Below are 18,317 nucleotides of genomic sequence, written 5' to 3'. Positions count from 1 at the left end.
TTTATGGAACTCACTGACACAGACACAGTAATGGCCACTACCTTGGCTTCTTCCACAACTGATGCTTAGCTTAGTCCTATGGCATGGGAGGAGGCACTTTTGAAATGACAAAACGCCAGCCATAGAAGGAACCCTCTGAAAATCAGGGGTGGGGGGCAACAGCAGGCAGAAGTTTGGGCCTTTATGTCCTGATGTGGGCATTCTCAAGGCATCTGATTGGCCACTGGAAAATGCAATACTGGACTAGGTGGATCCTGACAGTTTTATGTCATCGTTGTTTTAATCAGTCACAATTACATTTTTTGATTCAAGAAATTTTTCTCCCTTTTCATACTCTATATGGGGGAAATCGTAAGTAGCATAATATAGCATCTATTAATCTAGTTACTGGAAGTATTGTTTATTTGAATGCTGGCTTGTCATGCTGTTTGGTGGCTTCAAGCACCCTTTCCAGAATCCTTCGGTCTAAGTAAGATATGACCTGTTCCGACACCTCCATTACATACTCTGAAGAAGTACATGTATTTATTTCCCCCTACAATTTTAACAGAAAGCAGGAATAGCATCCACCATTTAAAGGAGGAGACCAAACATTGGGAAGCAGTGCAGAGGAAGCAAGGAGATTAATCAACTTTTTGTCTGTATGATGGTTTCCCATCAAGCTGTTACTGACAGAGACAAAAATTACATTAAATAAAAACTGCTATTTTGTGCCCCGCTTTTTACTACATAGTGGCTTACCTCGCGGGGAGATCGTTCAAAGCGAAATTCAATGGTTCGTTGGATGGACTAGTCTATTTTTTTATTATGGTGGAGGGGTTTCTGGCGGAGTAGGGAGACACCTATGCCAACACAATGGACTAAGTCCGCACCCTCGGGTACAACCTAGAAGGGTGAGCCAAGGTTTGGTGGATTGACCAACACGAGAACGGCACCCCGGTGGCAACCCAGCTGAACACTTCCCAGGAGACTTTGGTGGATGTGTTCCGGGATCCCTTCTGGGAGCGCAGAGTTCATGAAGCCGTGGGCCAACTAAAACAAAAGGGGAGACTTGTGTCTGAGTATGCAATTGTCATGCGGCCCCTGATGGCCAAAGTTCCTTCCCTGAATGAGGACCAGAAAATAGCGGCTTTTCGAGATGGGTTGGACAGGCCACTCGCCAACGCCATGTATGCGCAGGGGGCCCTGTTGGGGAGGGACCTCAGTGCCTGGATAGACAGCGGGCCGGGTGGAAATGGAGTAACTCGACTTAAAGCCTACCTTCGTAGGGTGGGGGGTTCCCCCCGAAGAAAGGCGCCCTGTCTCGCATGCACGTCGGGGGTCCCAATACCCAAGGTGGACACAGTGTTCAGCCCAGAGCAGCTGGGTCTGCTGGTCCAAACCCGCAGTCAGACCAAGACTGCTGATGCTGACTCTCAGGGGAAGGGGTGCCCTCTCCCGTCCCCTGTGGACCACCTGCCATATTTCAAGGTGGCTGTGAATGGGGACCCAGATCTGGCCGAGCTCAAGCCCCTGCTCCGAGAGCATGGCAGACTCTGGTACAAAGGGGATTTGCTGTATGTCCCCTTTGAGGAAACAAGTGTTGCAGGTTTGCCACGACAGTATGACCGCGGGGCACTTTGGGTTCCTCAAGATCTGGGGCTTGCTTCGACAGTAGTTCTGGTGGCCAAAGGTTCAGGGGGACGACCTACCTCCCAGCTTGGGAAAGACAGTTGTTTGGGTAGTGGTAGACCTGTTCTCGAGACAGGCGCATTTCATTCCCTGCGCGGGCCTCCCCACGGTCCCATGCCTGGCCAAGTTGTTTATCACCCACGTGATGAGATTGCATGGATATCCACGGAAGATAATCAGCGACAGGGGCAGTCAATTTGTTGCCAAGTTCTGGGGAGCCTTCACTGACCTGGCAGGGGTAACCCTGGGGCTTAGTACTGCGTATCACCCTGCCACCAACAGCCAAACCGAACGGGTATACCAGGTATTAGAACAGTACCTTCGCTGCTTTATAAATTATCACCAGGACAATTGGCCCCACCTGTTGGCCCTTTCAGATGAGGCGTACAATAACGCGCCGCATGTGAGCACAAGCAGGGCTCCCTTCAAGATAGTGTACAGCTGCAATTCTCCCCCCTTCCCCGCCCTTACAAAACCTCCTGGGGAAGCAACTGCTCTGCCGCTGGGGTGGATGAATGGGCGACTCGGGTGAGGGAAACATGATCTGAGGTGTCCGCCACCTTGGACAAGGCAAAGGCTGACTTCAAAAGGTGGGCTGACCGCAAGCAGCAGCCTGCACCTCTCTATGCAGTGGGGGACAAAGTGTTCATTTCCACTAAGCATCTGAAAAACCACAGGCCCTGCAAGAAGCTGAGCTATCAATTTGTGGGTCCCTTCAAGGTAACTGAGTTGATCAATGAGATGGCGGTAAAAGTGGAACTCCCCACCATGTACAAAAAGGTCTATCTGGTGTTTCATGTCAACCTAGTAAAAAAGGCACCACCAACAGATAAGTGGCATCTGAAGCACCCACCTCCCCCTCTGGTCTTGGTGGGGGATCAAACCCACTACGAGCTGTCCAACATTGTGGATTCCAGGCGGCTGACAAAGCGCCTGCAGTATTTGGTGGCCTGGAAAGGGTTCCCAGATTCTGACAATGAGTGGATGGATCCAGAGGATGTGGCAGCTCCCATGTTCGTGCGTAAATTTCACGTCCGCTTCCCGGACAAGCCAGGATCGCAGCTGCCCGCTGCAGGAGGGTGAAACGGGGAGGGGGGGCCTTGGGGGAAGCTGAGTGTCATGAACCCCAATTCATGCCTTTCTCCCTTCCTGCAGGCCAACAAGGCCAGGCACCATAAAGCTGTAAATCTCTCCTCAGGCTCCAAACCTCCTCTGCATTCCCAGTGGGATGCCGCTATCTCCTCTCCTTATCGAACTGCTCTTATGACCTTGCATAGACAGTAGAGACTCAACAGAAATGTTACTGTTAGGATCAAAAGCAAAGCCATTTGGCCGAGCTTGGGAAAACTTATATCTTTTGTCCTGTGCTTTCCCACCTAAATTCTTGGTCACCCCCTCCCCTATCGAATGTACCCTATAACAGCTGTCCCCAACCTCCGGTCCTGAGACCAGGCTGCAGATCCTCCTTGTCCTCCTCCCTGGCTGCTGCCTTGGGGGGGCTGCCCTGCCACTCTGCTGCCATGGCTGGGGCTCCCCTTCAGCGTGGTGCTGCGCAGCTGCTGCTGGCAGCAACCCCCAGTGGCAGCAGGAAGTCAGGGGCACTGGCGGGAAAGCAAGCAGAGCAGGGGCTCAGGTGGCAGCAGTGACATCCTTCGGAAAAAGACTACCCCCCCCCCAGGCCTCAGTAAAATTGTCAAGCGTTGACTGGTCTCCGGTGATAAAAAGGTTGGGGACCACTGCCCTATAATACTGTGAATGTCTATTGTGCCTTTGTATCAGCCAAGACCTCTGTTCAATAGGTCTTGGCCTATTCCAGCATCTTGTAGTAGTCTGTTTAATAAAGCTCTTATTTATCATACGTCTTCCTTGGACTTTCAACTGCCTGTTGAATTTCGGATGCTTCTTTATCACGGACTCTACTGCCTGATCTCAGCCTGATTCCTGACACTACTATTGCTGTATTTGCTCTCTGTTCTCTTGAATCAAATATCTAACCATTTATTCCTAAGGCTTGCTGAATCATGAACTAAAGTTGAGAGATAGGGAGTACCAAATATTCAGTATATTGACATTGTGGTGGAAAGTTGCAGACAACTTATGGAGACTCACAGACTTTTCAAGGCAGGAGATTTTCAGAGGTAGTTTGACACTGCCTGCCTCTGTGTATCACTCCCAGACTTTTTCGATAGTCTCCTATTCAAATACTAACCAGGGCCAACCCTGCTTAGCTTCTGAGATCAGGCTAGCTTGGACCATCCAAATCAGGGCACAGTGACAGTAATGATGTTAAATACTGGCACTTAAACAGCAGATGAAAAAAAGAATCACAATAATACAAAACATTAAAAACAAGTTCCCTTTACATTTACCTAAGATTAGAATGTGACTAATCAAGAAGAAAGCTTTAAATTTACCAAATGCAGGCAAAGATAGCTGTCTCTCAACTTTTAAAATGATTTGTTATATTGTACTGCATAGTAAATCTCTTCAGTTTGCCTAGGCAAACTATATGTTAAAGTAATTTGATTTGTATATGGGAAAATTTATATATGAATATTTTTGTATGTTTTTGGGTAGCACAAAGAGGGCATTTGAGTTACCAGCAGTGACATGCAAGGCACAGTTACATCCTTCTGAGTCCAATTAAGTCAATGAGCTTAGAAGGGTGTAACTCTGCTAAGGATGGTACTGCAGATGTTCTGAATGGAGAAACTGCCTCCCAAAGAGAGGAGAAATCATATCTAAATACCTGAATACAGTTAAACTACAAGGACAACTGGGAAGCCATGACATATTCAATTTAAAAGAACATGAAGATAAGTGATTCTATCTGAGGAATAGGTGAGAGGTACTCAGAAAAGTTAAACTGAACTGAAAGAGGCATTGCTGCTAACGATATTCATGCATATTTAATTGCCATTTTGAAAAACAGGTTTTACGGGGGTTTGTAATACTTTGCTGCAAGACTACATGATGCTCAGTCATATTATACAATTTGCCCCAACAAATTTCCTCCCAAAATGTAGCAATAGATAGAGCAAACAAAAACCAGGAGAACATGCCAGTGTTTTCTCATGCCAGTGTCTGTTAAAAATTCTTCTCCCTGGGGAGTGCACTTGGCCTCGACCAGGGCCAGGGCTTTTTTAGTCCTGGCCCCTACCTGGTGGAATGAGCTCCCGGAAGAGCTGAGAGCCCTGTTGGAACTCTCTGGGTTCCACAAGGCCTGTAAGATGGAGCTCTTCCGCCAGGCTTTTGGTTGAGGTCGGCCTGAACACCAGGGCTAATATGATTGGGTCCTCCCCTGCCCTTGTAGCATCTGCCCCCCCCCCCCCAGGGCCACCATCGCCCCAGCTTTACATCTGTTGGATTCTGCCGGAAATGGGTGAGTATGGGTCTAGTAAAGATTCGATATGCTTGCCATCTTACTATTTTAATTGTGATTATTGTATTGTGTTTTATCTGTGATATGGTAATCTTGCTGACTTACATTTTTATTCTGTTTTTATTCTGTTTTTATTCTGTTATAAACCAACACAAGCCAGCTGGTCTGGGAATTGGTGGTATAGAAATTTAATAATAAATAAATAACTTCCTTTGAGTAGCTATATTGTTTTTCCCCTTGCCAGAAGGAACCAATTTTAAGGGGGGAAATGGCAAGATAGGAAGAATTTATTCCTCCTGTTTTTCCCATTATTATGCCAGTCTTTAAAAACCTCCCTCTTCCTCAAAAAATTGGGGGCAAATTACATGCAACCAAGCACCGTATCTAGTTGGGCTTTCTAAAACCAGAAAAACATGTTTGACCAGCAGTGATAATGTGCCAAAAGAAATGAAGTGTACATCATGAGAAATGATGCTTGTCATTCCACTTTCAACACTGTCTCCAGACTCTGACAGAATAATGTCCTTCTATTTAAAAAAGTTTCAGTCATATAAACCTTTCTTAATTAATGGTGGTGTCTATGGAGTCCAGACTGCCTATCAAGATGCCCCAACTCAGCTGTTCCTTCATCGATCTGATTGTAACAAGTTGCTTAACATTACTAACACAGCATTAGACTTATTCATAGAACAAAGTCTCTGCCCCACTGCCATTACCATCTCATTTCAACAGAATTGTGTAACAGCTAATGACACAGATTTCAGTTGGAGCACTCAGACACAAATGTAAGCTATTAAATTAGAAGTGGGCTACATCCAGGACAGTAAAATGAGACGATGGAGCGTTAATTCGGTCTCTTCACTCTCACCTACTGTACATTGCATTTATCTACATTTAAACAAACCAGGAAGTTAGTACAACCTATCAAGAATGGAGAGTGAACATTAATTACACAGCTTGTATGAGCCTGCCCTGACAAAAGGCACCGATGTAGTTCTGAACATCCCATGAAGTACCCAGCATATTAACTGGGTGAGCACAGATGAAGCTGCCAGCAGTTCCCACAGAGAGAAATTCCCATAATCAGAGGTATTCCTGCCAACAGTTTCTGTGATAGTTTGATACACCAGTTTTGCTTGCCAAAGGGATTACAGATTCCAGGCCTACTCAAACAGAACAAAAATGTATGAATTGCCCCCGGGTTTTTCTCAAATTATGCCATAATGAATATCTGGCCTTTACTTTAGAGAGGGGGTATCCAGTACAGAGGCAGATTATGACTTATACTTCCCATTAAGATGCAATATTAGTATGATTTTAAGAGTATGTCTCACATACGGCTTACAATACTTTGAATAATCTTTTATAATGGACTTCATAGTGCAACAATTCATAGAATTTCCTCTAAAATGATCATATTCTGATCCAGTAGAGGCCTTGCATGGCTTAATTACCACCTCAATGATTCACTCAATGTTTTTGTAACTTGTTGCACGGTGCTAACTCCATTTATCTTCCATAATAACCAGTCTTCCTTCCTTTAGGTATTTGTTTCATCATAGGGCTTTCGCTAATTCCGTCCCATGTTATGTAACTTGACAGTAGGATTGTCCCCTAAAGTAGCGATCCCCAACCTGTGGGCCGCGGACCACATGTGGTCCTTCAACTAATTGGAGGTGGGCCCCGAAGGACGCCTTCTCCCCCCCCGGCCCTTTACTTCATCCCCCCCCCCCAGCCCTTTACAACACACTTCATTGTTGTGGCGTGTCTGTATCTTATTTTGAAGGGATGTTTAAACATTACCATAGCGATCAGAGAGCGCTAGGGCAGTGGTTGAGAGTGGAGGAGTAAACTACCCCCCCCACCGGGCCTCAGTAAAAGGCGTTGAGTGGTCCCCGGCATTGAGTGGTCCCCGGTGATAAAAAGGTTGAGGACCACTGCTCTAAAGAACTCCAAAATCATTTCCACATTGTGAGGTCATGAGAAAAAAATAATATATAGTATAACATATGATCATATATATGTATGTACAGTATTTGCTGGCGTATAAGACTACTTTTCCCCCCTGAAAAATATGCCTCCAAGTGGGGGGGTCGTCTTATAGGCCGGGTGCACTTCAGTTGGGATTGGCATAGCTGTCCATAGTACTGTAATGTAATGTAACAAACTCTATATTTTGAGTGGAAATGTTGGGGGGTTGTCTTATATGCCCAGTCGTCTTATACACCGGCAAATACGGTATATAGTTTCAGATGGGATCCATGTTGTTTTCAGTAGCACCTTAAAGAACTGACAAGGTTTCTGGGGTATAAATTTTTTAGTCAAAGCTACCTTCACTTGTATCTGTTGAAGGAAGTTTTGACTTTCCCAAGCTTATACCCTGGAAGTCTTTTTGGCCTTTAAGGCACTACTGGACTTGAATCCTGCTGAAGTAATAAGTGTTGCAAAAACTAACAGCACTTTATTAGAATATATTATCATTTTAATGAAGTAAAATTGCCTTTTGCTGTTATTAGCCAAAATAATGAACTGGGAGGGGTGAGTCCCAGTGAAGAAACAAATTAGAAAAATATAGACACACTGGGAAACCAATATGGCAATAAAATATCCAAATTGGACTTATATAGTCTTCTTTCTTCAGTGATTCTTTATTCTTATTATTTCACACAAGTCCCGACATGTTTCGCCTTGCAGCTTTTTCAAGGAACCTTTTACCTTTGTATTTTCCAAGAATCATTGTCCCTTGAAAAAGCTGTAAGGCGAAACGCGTCAGGACTTGTGTGAAATAAGGATAAAGAATCACTGAAGAAAGAAGACTCTATATAAGTCCAATTTGGATATTTTATTGCCATATTGGTTTCTCAGTGCACCTATATTTTTCTATTTTGCTGTTATTATGCATCTCCCATTTCTGTAAGAGATCAATAAAACAAGCATTCCTTTAAATAAGGAACAGATGGCATACCTTGTGAGGTTTGTTTTAAATTCTTTTAATGCTGCTCTGCTATTATCCTTCAAGGCACACTGCTATATTCCATGTGTCTTTTCACATATTTGTCTACCCCCCCCTTTTTGGTGTTGCAAGTCTCCCCACCGGTTGTTTCTTTCCTTAACTTTCAAAAATAAATTTGCATAACATTATGTTTCATTTTGACATGTTTTCTGTTTGTTTGAATATATTTGTTCTATCTATATTTGTTCTAAGTATGCTAACCAGAAAAACATACATTATTTAATGTGTAATAATATTAGGTTTATGAGCCTCTTGTGGCGCAGAGTGGTAAGGCAGCAGAAATGCTGCCCATGAAGCTGGGAGTTCAATCCCAGCAGCCGGCTCAAGGTTGACTTAGCCTTCCATCCTTCCGAGGTCGGTAAAATGAGTACCCAGCTTGCTGGGGGGTAAACGGTAATGACTGGGGAAGGCACTGGCAAACCACCCTGTATTGAGTCTGCCATGAAAACGCTGGAGGGTGTCACCCCAAGGGTCAGACATGACCCGGTGCTTGCACAGGGGATACCTTTACCTTTAATATTAGGTTAAGGGTTCCTATATTTCTTTTTTATTAAAGAGACTCACCAACTGCATGTCATCTGTCAAACTATAACCATAACATCACACATGCCTTGCATGCAGTGATATATATGGTAATTCCATAGATATCTACTGAAATTTAAGTACTAGGATTTACAGTGACAATTTCTACTGATTTCAAATGAGTTATTTCCAGGTACATGCAGATTACTGCAGTCCAAAACATACTTACACTTATTGGGAATAACCCCATTTAATTCAGTAGAATCTACTTCTGAACTTGGCTTTTAGCCACACTTCCCTTTTTTAAAAGTCTAAACAAGAAATGTTGGGACAGCACATGAGTTCATGGCACATTCCCGTCGGTATCTCTCAAGAACCCATGTGTTGGCCCATGATCTCTTGTTTAGACTAACCCCCCCCCCCCCGAAGTCTGACTAAAAGCCAGTTCAAAAGTAAATCCCACTGAATTAAATGGGGTTATAACCAATGTGTAAGTATGCCATGAAGGTTTAGCCTTAAAAATTTAATTAAATGATACTAACATTTGCTTCTGTTAATATAACCTAATACAGAAGCCTGATACATTTATAAAAACATTTAGTCCCACTGGGGCCAATGAAAGCTGAGTGACATTAAAGTCTGATTAATTTACACGTATTAAGCTTCCTTATCCTGGCCCATGAAAGTCAGTATCATCTACTCAGATTGAGAGGCAGTTCTTCCGGGCTTTCACATCACCTGCTACTTGGTTCTTCCAGGCAGAGATGCTGGGGATTGAACATGAATCATCAGCAAGCAAGGTCGATGCTCTACCACTGAACCATGGCCAATCCCCTAAAGAAGGGGGAAGTTAAGGTATGTAGCCTTTGTAAGAGAAAGAAAACGAGGCCTTAATCTCAGTGTCAGATTAGATGAGCTCCTGGAATATAAATCATTGGATCCATTTCCTTGAACTATTAAAAATATTCAAAGTTTTCAGATTACAGAAGATTTAGACTATACAGCAAAATAAAAATACTCTGGTTTTCTTATCTTGGAAGCATGCTTGAAAGGACTGATGTTTTGTGGCAAACATTTTAGGCATTAAGTTAGGATTGGGGGGGGGCATGGTGCCAGTTGCAATATTTGATAGCAAAATCTCAGACATGTTTTGTGGATAATCCTGTGAAGGTCTAACTCAGGCAAATCACATGGAATTCAATGAGTTTCACTCCCAAATAAGCATTTGTGTCTTTAGAGCCTCTGTTGTTAACAACCAGGCAAGTCAAGAAACTATATAATAATGCAGAGTAAAATTAGATAACTGTTACTTTTAAAAGCTCAAATCATCATTGTATGACAAATGCACCCCAAAAATGGAGATGGGCAGAATAAGGATATAGGAAGAGAATAGTGGGGAGATACAGAATACAGTGGTTGGCAATTTGCATTAGACAGAATCCTTGCATTTAAAAAAAAATTGCAGAATGTGGCTGTTCAGGTGGAGAGAAAACTTCTGAAAGTCAAGCCTGTACTAGTGGCTACTCAGAAGCAGTGAAAGGATGCAAGTGACGAACCTGAATTATAATGTGTCCTAATTTCCTAATGTGACAAAAGACATACCAGAGAAGGTATGTCATTAAGCTTTCATAATCTGATCTTCTGTGTAATGTGGCTACAGAAAGCAAAAAAAAAAAAAAACCCAACACAAAACTAGCCATTAAGGAGAGGCAACATTAAGGAGAGGTTTCTATCTGCTTTAGTGCACAAGTATAACTGTCTTTCCTGCTGGCTATCAAAATGGCTGGATGCAGAACACTCCTAGCGCAGCAAGGCTTCTCCTCCATCTCCCCTCTTGCCAGCTACTCCTCCCCCTTGTTTCCCAGAACCTGCACCTTTCATTGAGAAAACAAGGCACGATCTCCCCGCTCCCCTAATGTTTTGCAAATTTCAACACGGTCGTTTTGAAAGGAAAAGTCACCCTTGTCGCAGCTGCCCTGCGCATCTAGTTGGTCATCAACACGCATTAAAATGGAGAAGCAAGCGCGACCCACTCCCGGAGGCCCCAGTCCGAAACTACCCCCAACAGCAATCCCCCGCACGGCGTCCCAAAGGCCCTCCCTGCAGAGGTTCACCTGGGAGGCGGCGCAAATCCCTCCCCTGAAACACTTGGGGCTAATGCCGCCTCCCGATTTCGCATGCAGCCCCACGGCTGGGCGAATTTTTTTATACAGTCCTATTTGCATAAGGCGGCTGGGAAACGTGAAGCGCCAGCGGAACTTGCGGCGCCTCCTCCCGAAGAAGCCGGCGATGGCTGCCTTGTGGGGGAACCGGGGCCCGCCACAAAGGGCATCCGCAGCGCCCCGTTACTGGCCTCGGGCCCAGCGCTCCAGCTGCCGAGCGCGCCGCGGCTTTGTCTCAGCCCTTCCACGCTCGTTACCTGCTCAGGTCCTCGCGATGGAAGAGGCGGCGGCGGCGTTGGCCGAGTCCGTGCTGAGCAAGGCAGCTGCTGAGGCGGGCGCGGGATGGATGGGTGGATGCTCGCGCAGGGCGAGCGCTTTAGTGCTAGTGCTGCTGCTGCTGCTGCTGGCGGCGGCGCGCGGCTTCTCGGCGTTTCAGAGGTGGCTGCGAGTGCCCCCGCCGCGTCCGTGCTCAGCGCCCTCCTCACTGTCTCCCTCTAGCTCCCAGCGCCTATTTAAGCAGCCACCACCTCCGGCGGCCACGCCACATGGGCTGACAGCTTTGCTCCTCGGCGCAGTCCAATGAGAGCTTGGGCCGGGCTCCCGGCGCCGCGTCTGGGCCGATGCCAGCCCCTTGGCGTGCACACGGGAGGCGTTGGCGCTCACCGGCACCAAAGCGCAGCCCCGAGAACACGCGCGGCCCCACACACCAGCCGCCCGGGCAGCGCGGCCCGCCAGACAGGGGAGGAGGAGGTCAAGGCGGCTGCTCGGCTCCCTCTCCTCCCCCCTCACCCCCCCACGACCTCGATCCTCGTCTCCCTCCCTGCAGCCGGCGTTGTGCTGTGCTTTGTCTCGAACCGGGCCGAGCCCCTCAGCGGGCCCGAGAGACCCACGCGGCAAGCAGCCGCTCCACTCGCCGCGAAAGCCCTCGCGTGAAGGGGCCTGTGCTCGCTCCCTCGCTCGGCCTCCCATCTCTTTGTACGCCTCGCTCCCTTCCCTGACTTCGGCGGCGCCCAGGGCCAAAGGGCCGGCTGGCTCGGAGGACGAGAAAATGCAACAGCCCCCAAAGCGACCCCGCGCAGGCAAAACAAAAAAAACGGGGGGGGGGGAACCTGCCCCTTAGTGCGCAATGATCCCCCCGCCCCCTATTTAGGACTCCCCGTGCAAGGGCTTCAACATAGGGAAGTGTAAAGAGCACGCCGGACGCAGAGCGAAGCGCATAATTGATTCCCTGCTGCTCTTGCGTGCGGGAACTAAGAATTAATTACACGTAATTTGGGCGCGCTTTGCCGAGCAGGCCTCAAGAGATTTCGTCGAGGGCCGCAGGGCCTGGGGAGGAAACGGGTGTCCAGGGAGACGACAAACGCCGCCAGTCTCGTAGGGCTACGACCGCCTCCTCCTCCTCCCAATGCCGGTAAATGAAACTCGACAAAGAGAAACCACATTTTCCTTGGGCTCTAGTCATTGAAACAGGGGTCCAATCAGGCGAGAGGGGCGTGGGGGAGGGAACGTTGTTAGGCCAATCCCCGAGGCTTGTGTGGGTGTTGCTAGGAGATAGGGTGATGTGGTGACTATTAGGGGGACGGCTCTGTTTGGCAAATGAAGCGGATGGTGATGCAAGAAGTGCCAGTGAATTGTGGCTTATTCCAGGTCATTCACCTCAGGAATGCCTGAGCTTCCCGGGTTACTACAGTTCAATCCGCCAAGCAGAAGCCTGCTGAATGCAATGTGTTAGGGGACTGATTTCTTACTATACGTCAGGCTTCTGACCTAGTCCACATTAGTAGGGGCACTAATGTCTTTGTCACAATTCAGCCTAGCACTCTTCCATGTGTCCTTTCTTTCTCCAGCCCTGCCTTGTTACTTTGGCAGGCTTAACACTGCCACTCCTAGTTACCAATGAGAACTTGTATAATCTTGTCCATCAGAGCCTTCCACTACAGTTTTACAGTCTGGCTTCCCTTCTCTCTGTGTACTTACTCAACCCTTATAGTCCCTTCATTGCTTTTCCAAAATGGAATACCAGCGCTAACTAGACCTCTCCAAAATTCTTATAGCTTAAAGCAATAGGCAGCATTCAGTACCACAACAAATGGGGCATAGAGGTGTCCTTGAATATTCAACTCACTTTGAAAAACAAGGCATTCATATATGGTGACCAGATTGTCCCACTTTTGGAAGGATATCTGGGGGCATTTTTGTGATTGATTCCTGTACAATGCTTGGGCTCACAGGTGTGGAATATTTTTTACACCATTGCATCATAGGTGGAAAATGCAGATTTACCCAGATGGTTTTATTTGTATAACATAAGTATACAATGCTATCTCTTTAGTCTAGTGGTGAAGGAAGATCATATAATGCAATTTCATGGGAAAGGGGGATTATACCCCAGCATTATGAATTGCTGCATTTTATAGTCAAAGTGCACAAATATTCCAGCCATAAGGTTTTTACCTCCACTATGCTGTATAAAGGATTTCAATATGGCAGGATGGGAAACATAGTCATTAATGATCCAAAATGGAGGATCATGAAGATCCTCTGGCATTCCTGTTTGCATTAGCAGAAGGGCTTGTGAATAGCAAGTACGGCAGTGCTGTCCCAGTTGATGGCTAATTCAGTTGCTCTAGTAGCCATTAAGACTGGATACCTTACTGTTATTATACATGCTTCACTTACATTTGAGGATATTTTTGCCTGGACTATTTATTTTATTTATATACCGCCCTCCCCAGGGGCTCAGGGCGGTTTACATAATAACATAAGAACAATACATGGAACAGTCTATAAAACATTTGAATAACCGTGCAATAATAACTGATAAATTGTAAACATATAACATTAGAATAGTATAACCAATAAACAATACAACAGTGCAACATACAAACAGGTCCAGAGGGTATAGGTGGTGTTCTGAGGGGGGAACAGGGGACCTTTGGTCGCTGTTGGTTATATCTGGTCTCAACCAAATGCCTGGCAGAAGAGCTCCTCCTTGCAGGCCCTGCGGAACTGTTTAAACTCTGTCAGGGTCCTGATCTCCGGGAGCTCGTTCCACCAGGTGGGGGCCAGAACAGAGAATGCTCTGGCCCTGGTCAAGACCAGGCTAACTTTAGGGCCTTAGCTGGTTGGTAGCAGTGGAGCGCAGGGCTCTTTTGGGGGCGTAGGCAGGGAGGCGATCCCTCAGGTACACTGGGCCCTGACCGCGTATGGCCTTGAAGGTAATTACCAGAACCTTTAGTCTGATCCGGAATTCAACTGGCAACTATTGCAGTTGATGGAGAATGGGCCGGATGTAGGATCTCCACGGTGTTGCTGTGAGGATCCTGGCCACTACATTTTGAACCAGCTGTAGTTTCTGGGTCAAGACTAAAGGCAGACCTGCGTAGAGCGAGTTACAAAAGTCCAGTCTAGATGTGACCGTCGCATGGATCACTGTGGCTAGGTGTTCCAGGGCCAGGTAGGGCGCTAGTAGTTTGGCTTGGCGGAGGTGGTAGAATGCCAGCCACGCTACCTTTGTGATCTGGGCTAAACGCTTCTGCAACTATCACTGTCCAGGGAGTCTAATCCTTACTTTACTATATTCTCAGTAGACAAATTATAGAGGGGAAAATTCATTTTAAACAACACAGAGAATAGCAACACTCACCGTGAAATAAAGTCTTAATCAGCAGCACAACAGGGGGAAGTGGAATCATTGAGTTGGAAGGTACAATAAAGACCACCTAGTTCAACCTCCTGTACAACGCAGGATCAGCCTAAAGCACGCAGGATAAGTATCTGTCCAGCCGCAGCTTGAAGACTGTCATTGAGAGCAGTGGTCCCCAACCTTTTTATCACCGGGGACCGGTCAACACTCAACAATTTTACTGAGGCCCGGGGGGGGGTAGTCTTTTGCTGAGGGATGTCGCCACCACCGCCTGAGCCCCTGCTCCACTTGCTTTCCCGCTGGCACCCCTGACTTCCCGCCGCCCACTGGGGAGCACTGCCAGCAGCAGCTGCACAGTACCATGCTGAGGAGGAGCCCCACTCATGGCAGCCGCCGGACAGCACCAAAGGTGAGCCAGTGGCAGAGTGGCAGGGCAGCCCCCAAGGTAGCAGCCAGGGAGGACAACGACGAGGAGCCGCGGCCTGGTACCGACTGATCCACTGACCAGTCCCAGTCCCCGGACTGGGGGATGGAGAGCGCTGATTGAGAGGGAGCTTACTACCAGCTTTAAGTAGCAAGACCCGCACCTTAAAGTAACTCTAATCACACAATCAGGGCACACTAAACAAGGATATGTATGGGGCATTTGAAATCTTCCACTGGTCGTGGTGACACAACCATTCATGAAGCAGGTACAGGGTTGTCAGCACTCCTCTGAAGCTGCACATTGTAGGGAAAGATTGAAATTGTGGGCACTGACCAAACTGTTATTCAAGGAAATTGCTGATTTTCTTATTCGATGGTTTCCTCCGATCAGTGTCCTAAGGCAAACATTGAAGAATCTGCGTTGGATTGTGTGTAGTGGTGTAGTGGTTGAGAGCAACAACTTTTAATCTGGTGATCTGGGTTTGATTTCTCACTCCTCCACATGCAGCCAGCCAGATGACCTTGGGCTAGCCACAACCCTGATAGTGCTATTCTCATAGTGCAGTTCTATCAGAGCTCTCTCAGCCCCATCCACCTCACAGGGAAATCTGTTATGGGGAGATGAAGGGAAGGTAAATGTAAGCTACTTTTAGATTCCACCTGGTAGTAAAAACTGGGATATAAAACACAACTCTTCTTCCTTCTTGCTATTATTCATAAAAAAATGAGCAAGTATCTATTAAGTATAAGATATTTTTATTCCACATTATTGTTTACAAAATGTATGTAGGTAGCTACTCAAGTAGCTTCACAATGGTATTGTGCTTAATGTGGGCAACTTGAGGACAGAGTGGTTTAGCAAAGGGCATTAAGTACCTGATAATTTTTTCCTCAGTGGGATTTGACCATTAGCTCCATAACTTCCTGGGCTAGTTGTAACTAAGGCTAGCTGGATCATATCAGAGTGAGAACTCCCCTCCTCAGGCTATGCAAGGTCACCAGGAAACGGTATGTGTTGAATAAACAGTCAGTCCAATAAGACCAAACCATATTTTCTGTAGTTGTAAGCCACTCCTTATTCCTTATAAGCGACTTTGGGACTCCTTCAGGTAAGGAATAAACTCTCTCCTTGCAGTCAGTAGCATATGCCTTGTTTCTTCATTATGTCCATACCTGAAAACTGTTAATGCAATAAATCTGTGACCTGTTTGACATCCTGACTCTGTAATCTCCTAGTCTTCCCCCACTCTCACAGTTCTGCAAAATATAAATATTTGTTAGTGGAAAACACCTTCCATGGGCAGAAGGACATCTTTAGATGCAATCATATGTCTTTACCAGCTCAAGCTGATGGAAAAAGGTAGACTGACATGTAAAATCATATCTGATCAAGCATTCCAATATTTCTACTTGTTATCTAAATGAAACTCCTATTGCATCAAATGAAAACTTCAATCCTTTACATTGTAATTTCGAATTCTGTTTGTCTGCTTAGAGGTATGAAGCTTTCGTGGTAGGATATAGGATGACTTGTTTGGCTTTAGTTTTGGCTGGACATTAAACTTATTTCCTGTTATAGTCAAGGAGGCAGATTGTGCTCTCTCTAAATACATGCAGGCTTTTTCTTCAGTCTCTTCATATTTTTCAGCTCCATGGAGATCTTGGTACTCTTCTGCAATTAGAGGGAAGAAAGTATTTATATGATTTTAACCTGTAGTTTAGCAGTTTTGAAATATCATCACTAAAGATAAATCGGCAGCTTTTGTAGCACAATCTGTGATCTGAGAGCACAGAAATAATCTCCCCCCCCCCCATATTTTTAAAGGGAACTAACAGGTGCAGGGGAACACAGATTTCTGTCAAGTCCTTCAACTTACTGAATAACAAACCCTTTATTTAGGGGACTTCCTTTGGGATTTGCCTCTTCATTGTAAAAGAAGCAGTGAACTGTTTAGCATTATGTACTACAATGGCCACAGCACCTGTAGAAAATACTAGTTCCAATCTCTTATTTGCCTTGAACTCACTAATTCACAGAGCGCCTTTGAAAGCTTTAGTTTCTCTTCCTAAGAATCTTATCTGATACCAGTTACCCCGAACTAGCTTATAAGGTTGTTGTAATGATTATTGTAACAGATTTTGTACAGATGTGAATACAAAATACATGCTGAAGCAAGGTTGTATTCATCATACCACTCACTCCCAAAGGAATAGTGAATTGCTTACAACTTCTTGCGAATCACTTTTTCATGCATTTCACATGAACACATGAAGCCTCATCATGAATACACTGCACTTCTCAAAATGGTAAAACTTATGTAATGAAGTAACTCAGTCCTACTGTGGCCGCTGTTTCCATAATCAAAGTCTTCCACCCAGCCTTGATTTTGACTCAAGGGAACGTCAAGTACAGAAATTGGCCTAAAGTTTATAAAGTTAATCTTTATAAAACACTTGGGAAATGAAAAGCTTTGCATAACCTAGATCAAAAATTGCATCCCCCCTGTGCCTAAAGCCAGAAGAGAATTTCTATCTGTTGGTTAATATTCTACCCAGTCCTCTCAATTGTATGGCTCTTTACGCACATGATGGAAAAAAGTGTTGAAATTTTGTCTCATAGACAAGAGCTAACATATGACCCAATAAGAGCATGATTTCAGACTAGTCGACTGGGTTTGAATAAAAGAGGCTCTTCAGTTTTCAACATCCAAATTTAAATATTACAGCAGAACAGCTATTGCGGTTTTGACTACCCCCTATTTTTATGCCCTTTGAACAGAATTTCTGCCTTAATCTTCGAGCATGGTGAATAGAAGACCATTGGAAGAGTTTCAAGATCACTGGCATTTCTATACGGACTATATTATAAAGTAGATCTTATGATATGTATTAGTCTAGGTCAGGGGTGGCCAAACTGGGGCTCTCCAGATGTCCATGGTCTACAATTACCATGAGCCCCTGCCCTCAGCATGCTGGCAGGGGCTCATGGCAATTGTCATTCACAGACATTTGGAAAGCCCCAGTTTGGCCACCCCTGTAAACTATTGGAGACATATATATTTACAGTACTTTTGCTTTTTAAAACTTTTCATTATTATGTTTTTAATAAATAAAAATATATTGTTAAAAAAAATATTTCTGCCCTAGTATTCTATTGAACCCCAGGCTGCTTGGTTAATTGACTATCACTGCAAAATCATTTTTCTAAACCTGCTATTTAAGGATATTAAATTAAGGTGACTAGATTTTAACATTGGTAAAGCGGGACACCATTGACCGGGGGGGGGGGGGTCTTGATTAAAATGTGGTCTATTTGGAGCAACAAAAATTTTCATAGAACGCATAGAACACAAAAATAGTATTGTAATATATATTTTTAATTTGCAACACAAGTACAATTTTCCAGGTACCCCCAGATGTCCCACCAAAAGTGGGACAATCTGGTCACCTTATATTAAAAATTGGTTGACATGGTAAAGTCTTAATACCCCAAAA

At 45.4% G+C, this 18,317-nt stretch overlaps 2 protein-coding genes across 7 annotated transcripts in view; both read right to left on the bottom strand.

The window, feature by feature from the left end:
• The window catches only part of FASN (fatty acid synthase), a 77,510-nt gene extending 66,034 nt beyond the window's left edge, over nt 1–11,476 (bottom strand). The window contains exon 1 of the mRNA XM_077328025.1: nt 11,008–11,476. The gene's annotated coding sequence lies outside the window, so the exon portion shown is untranslated. The remainder of the gene's footprint in view (nt 1–11,007) is intronic.
• Nucleotides 11,477–15,561: 4,085 nt separating this feature from the next.
• Nucleotides 15,562–18,317, bottom strand: part of CCDC57 (coiled-coil domain containing 57) — a 93,398-nt gene continuing 90,642 nt past the window's right edge. For all 6 annotated transcript variants that reach the window (XM_077328019.1, XM_077328018.1, XM_077328021.1 and 3 more), the window contains one exon: nt 15,562–16,494. In XM_077328019.1, coding sequence (XP_077184134.1) covers nt 16,274–16,494 — 221 coding nt within the window. In that variant the 3' untranslated portion in view covers nt 15,562–16,273. The remainder of the gene's footprint in view (nt 16,495–18,317) is intronic.

Source organism: Paroedura picta, chromosome 3, assembly GCF_049243985.1.
Source record: "Paroedura picta isolate Pp20150507F chromosome 3, Ppicta_v3.0, whole genome shotgun sequence".
Lineage (NCBI taxonomy): Eukaryota > Metazoa > Chordata > Lepidosauria > Squamata > Gekkonidae > Paroedura > Paroedura picta.
The sequence above is the reverse complement of the archived record's forward strand: the minus strand, read 5'-3'. Positions and strand labels throughout refer to the sequence as shown.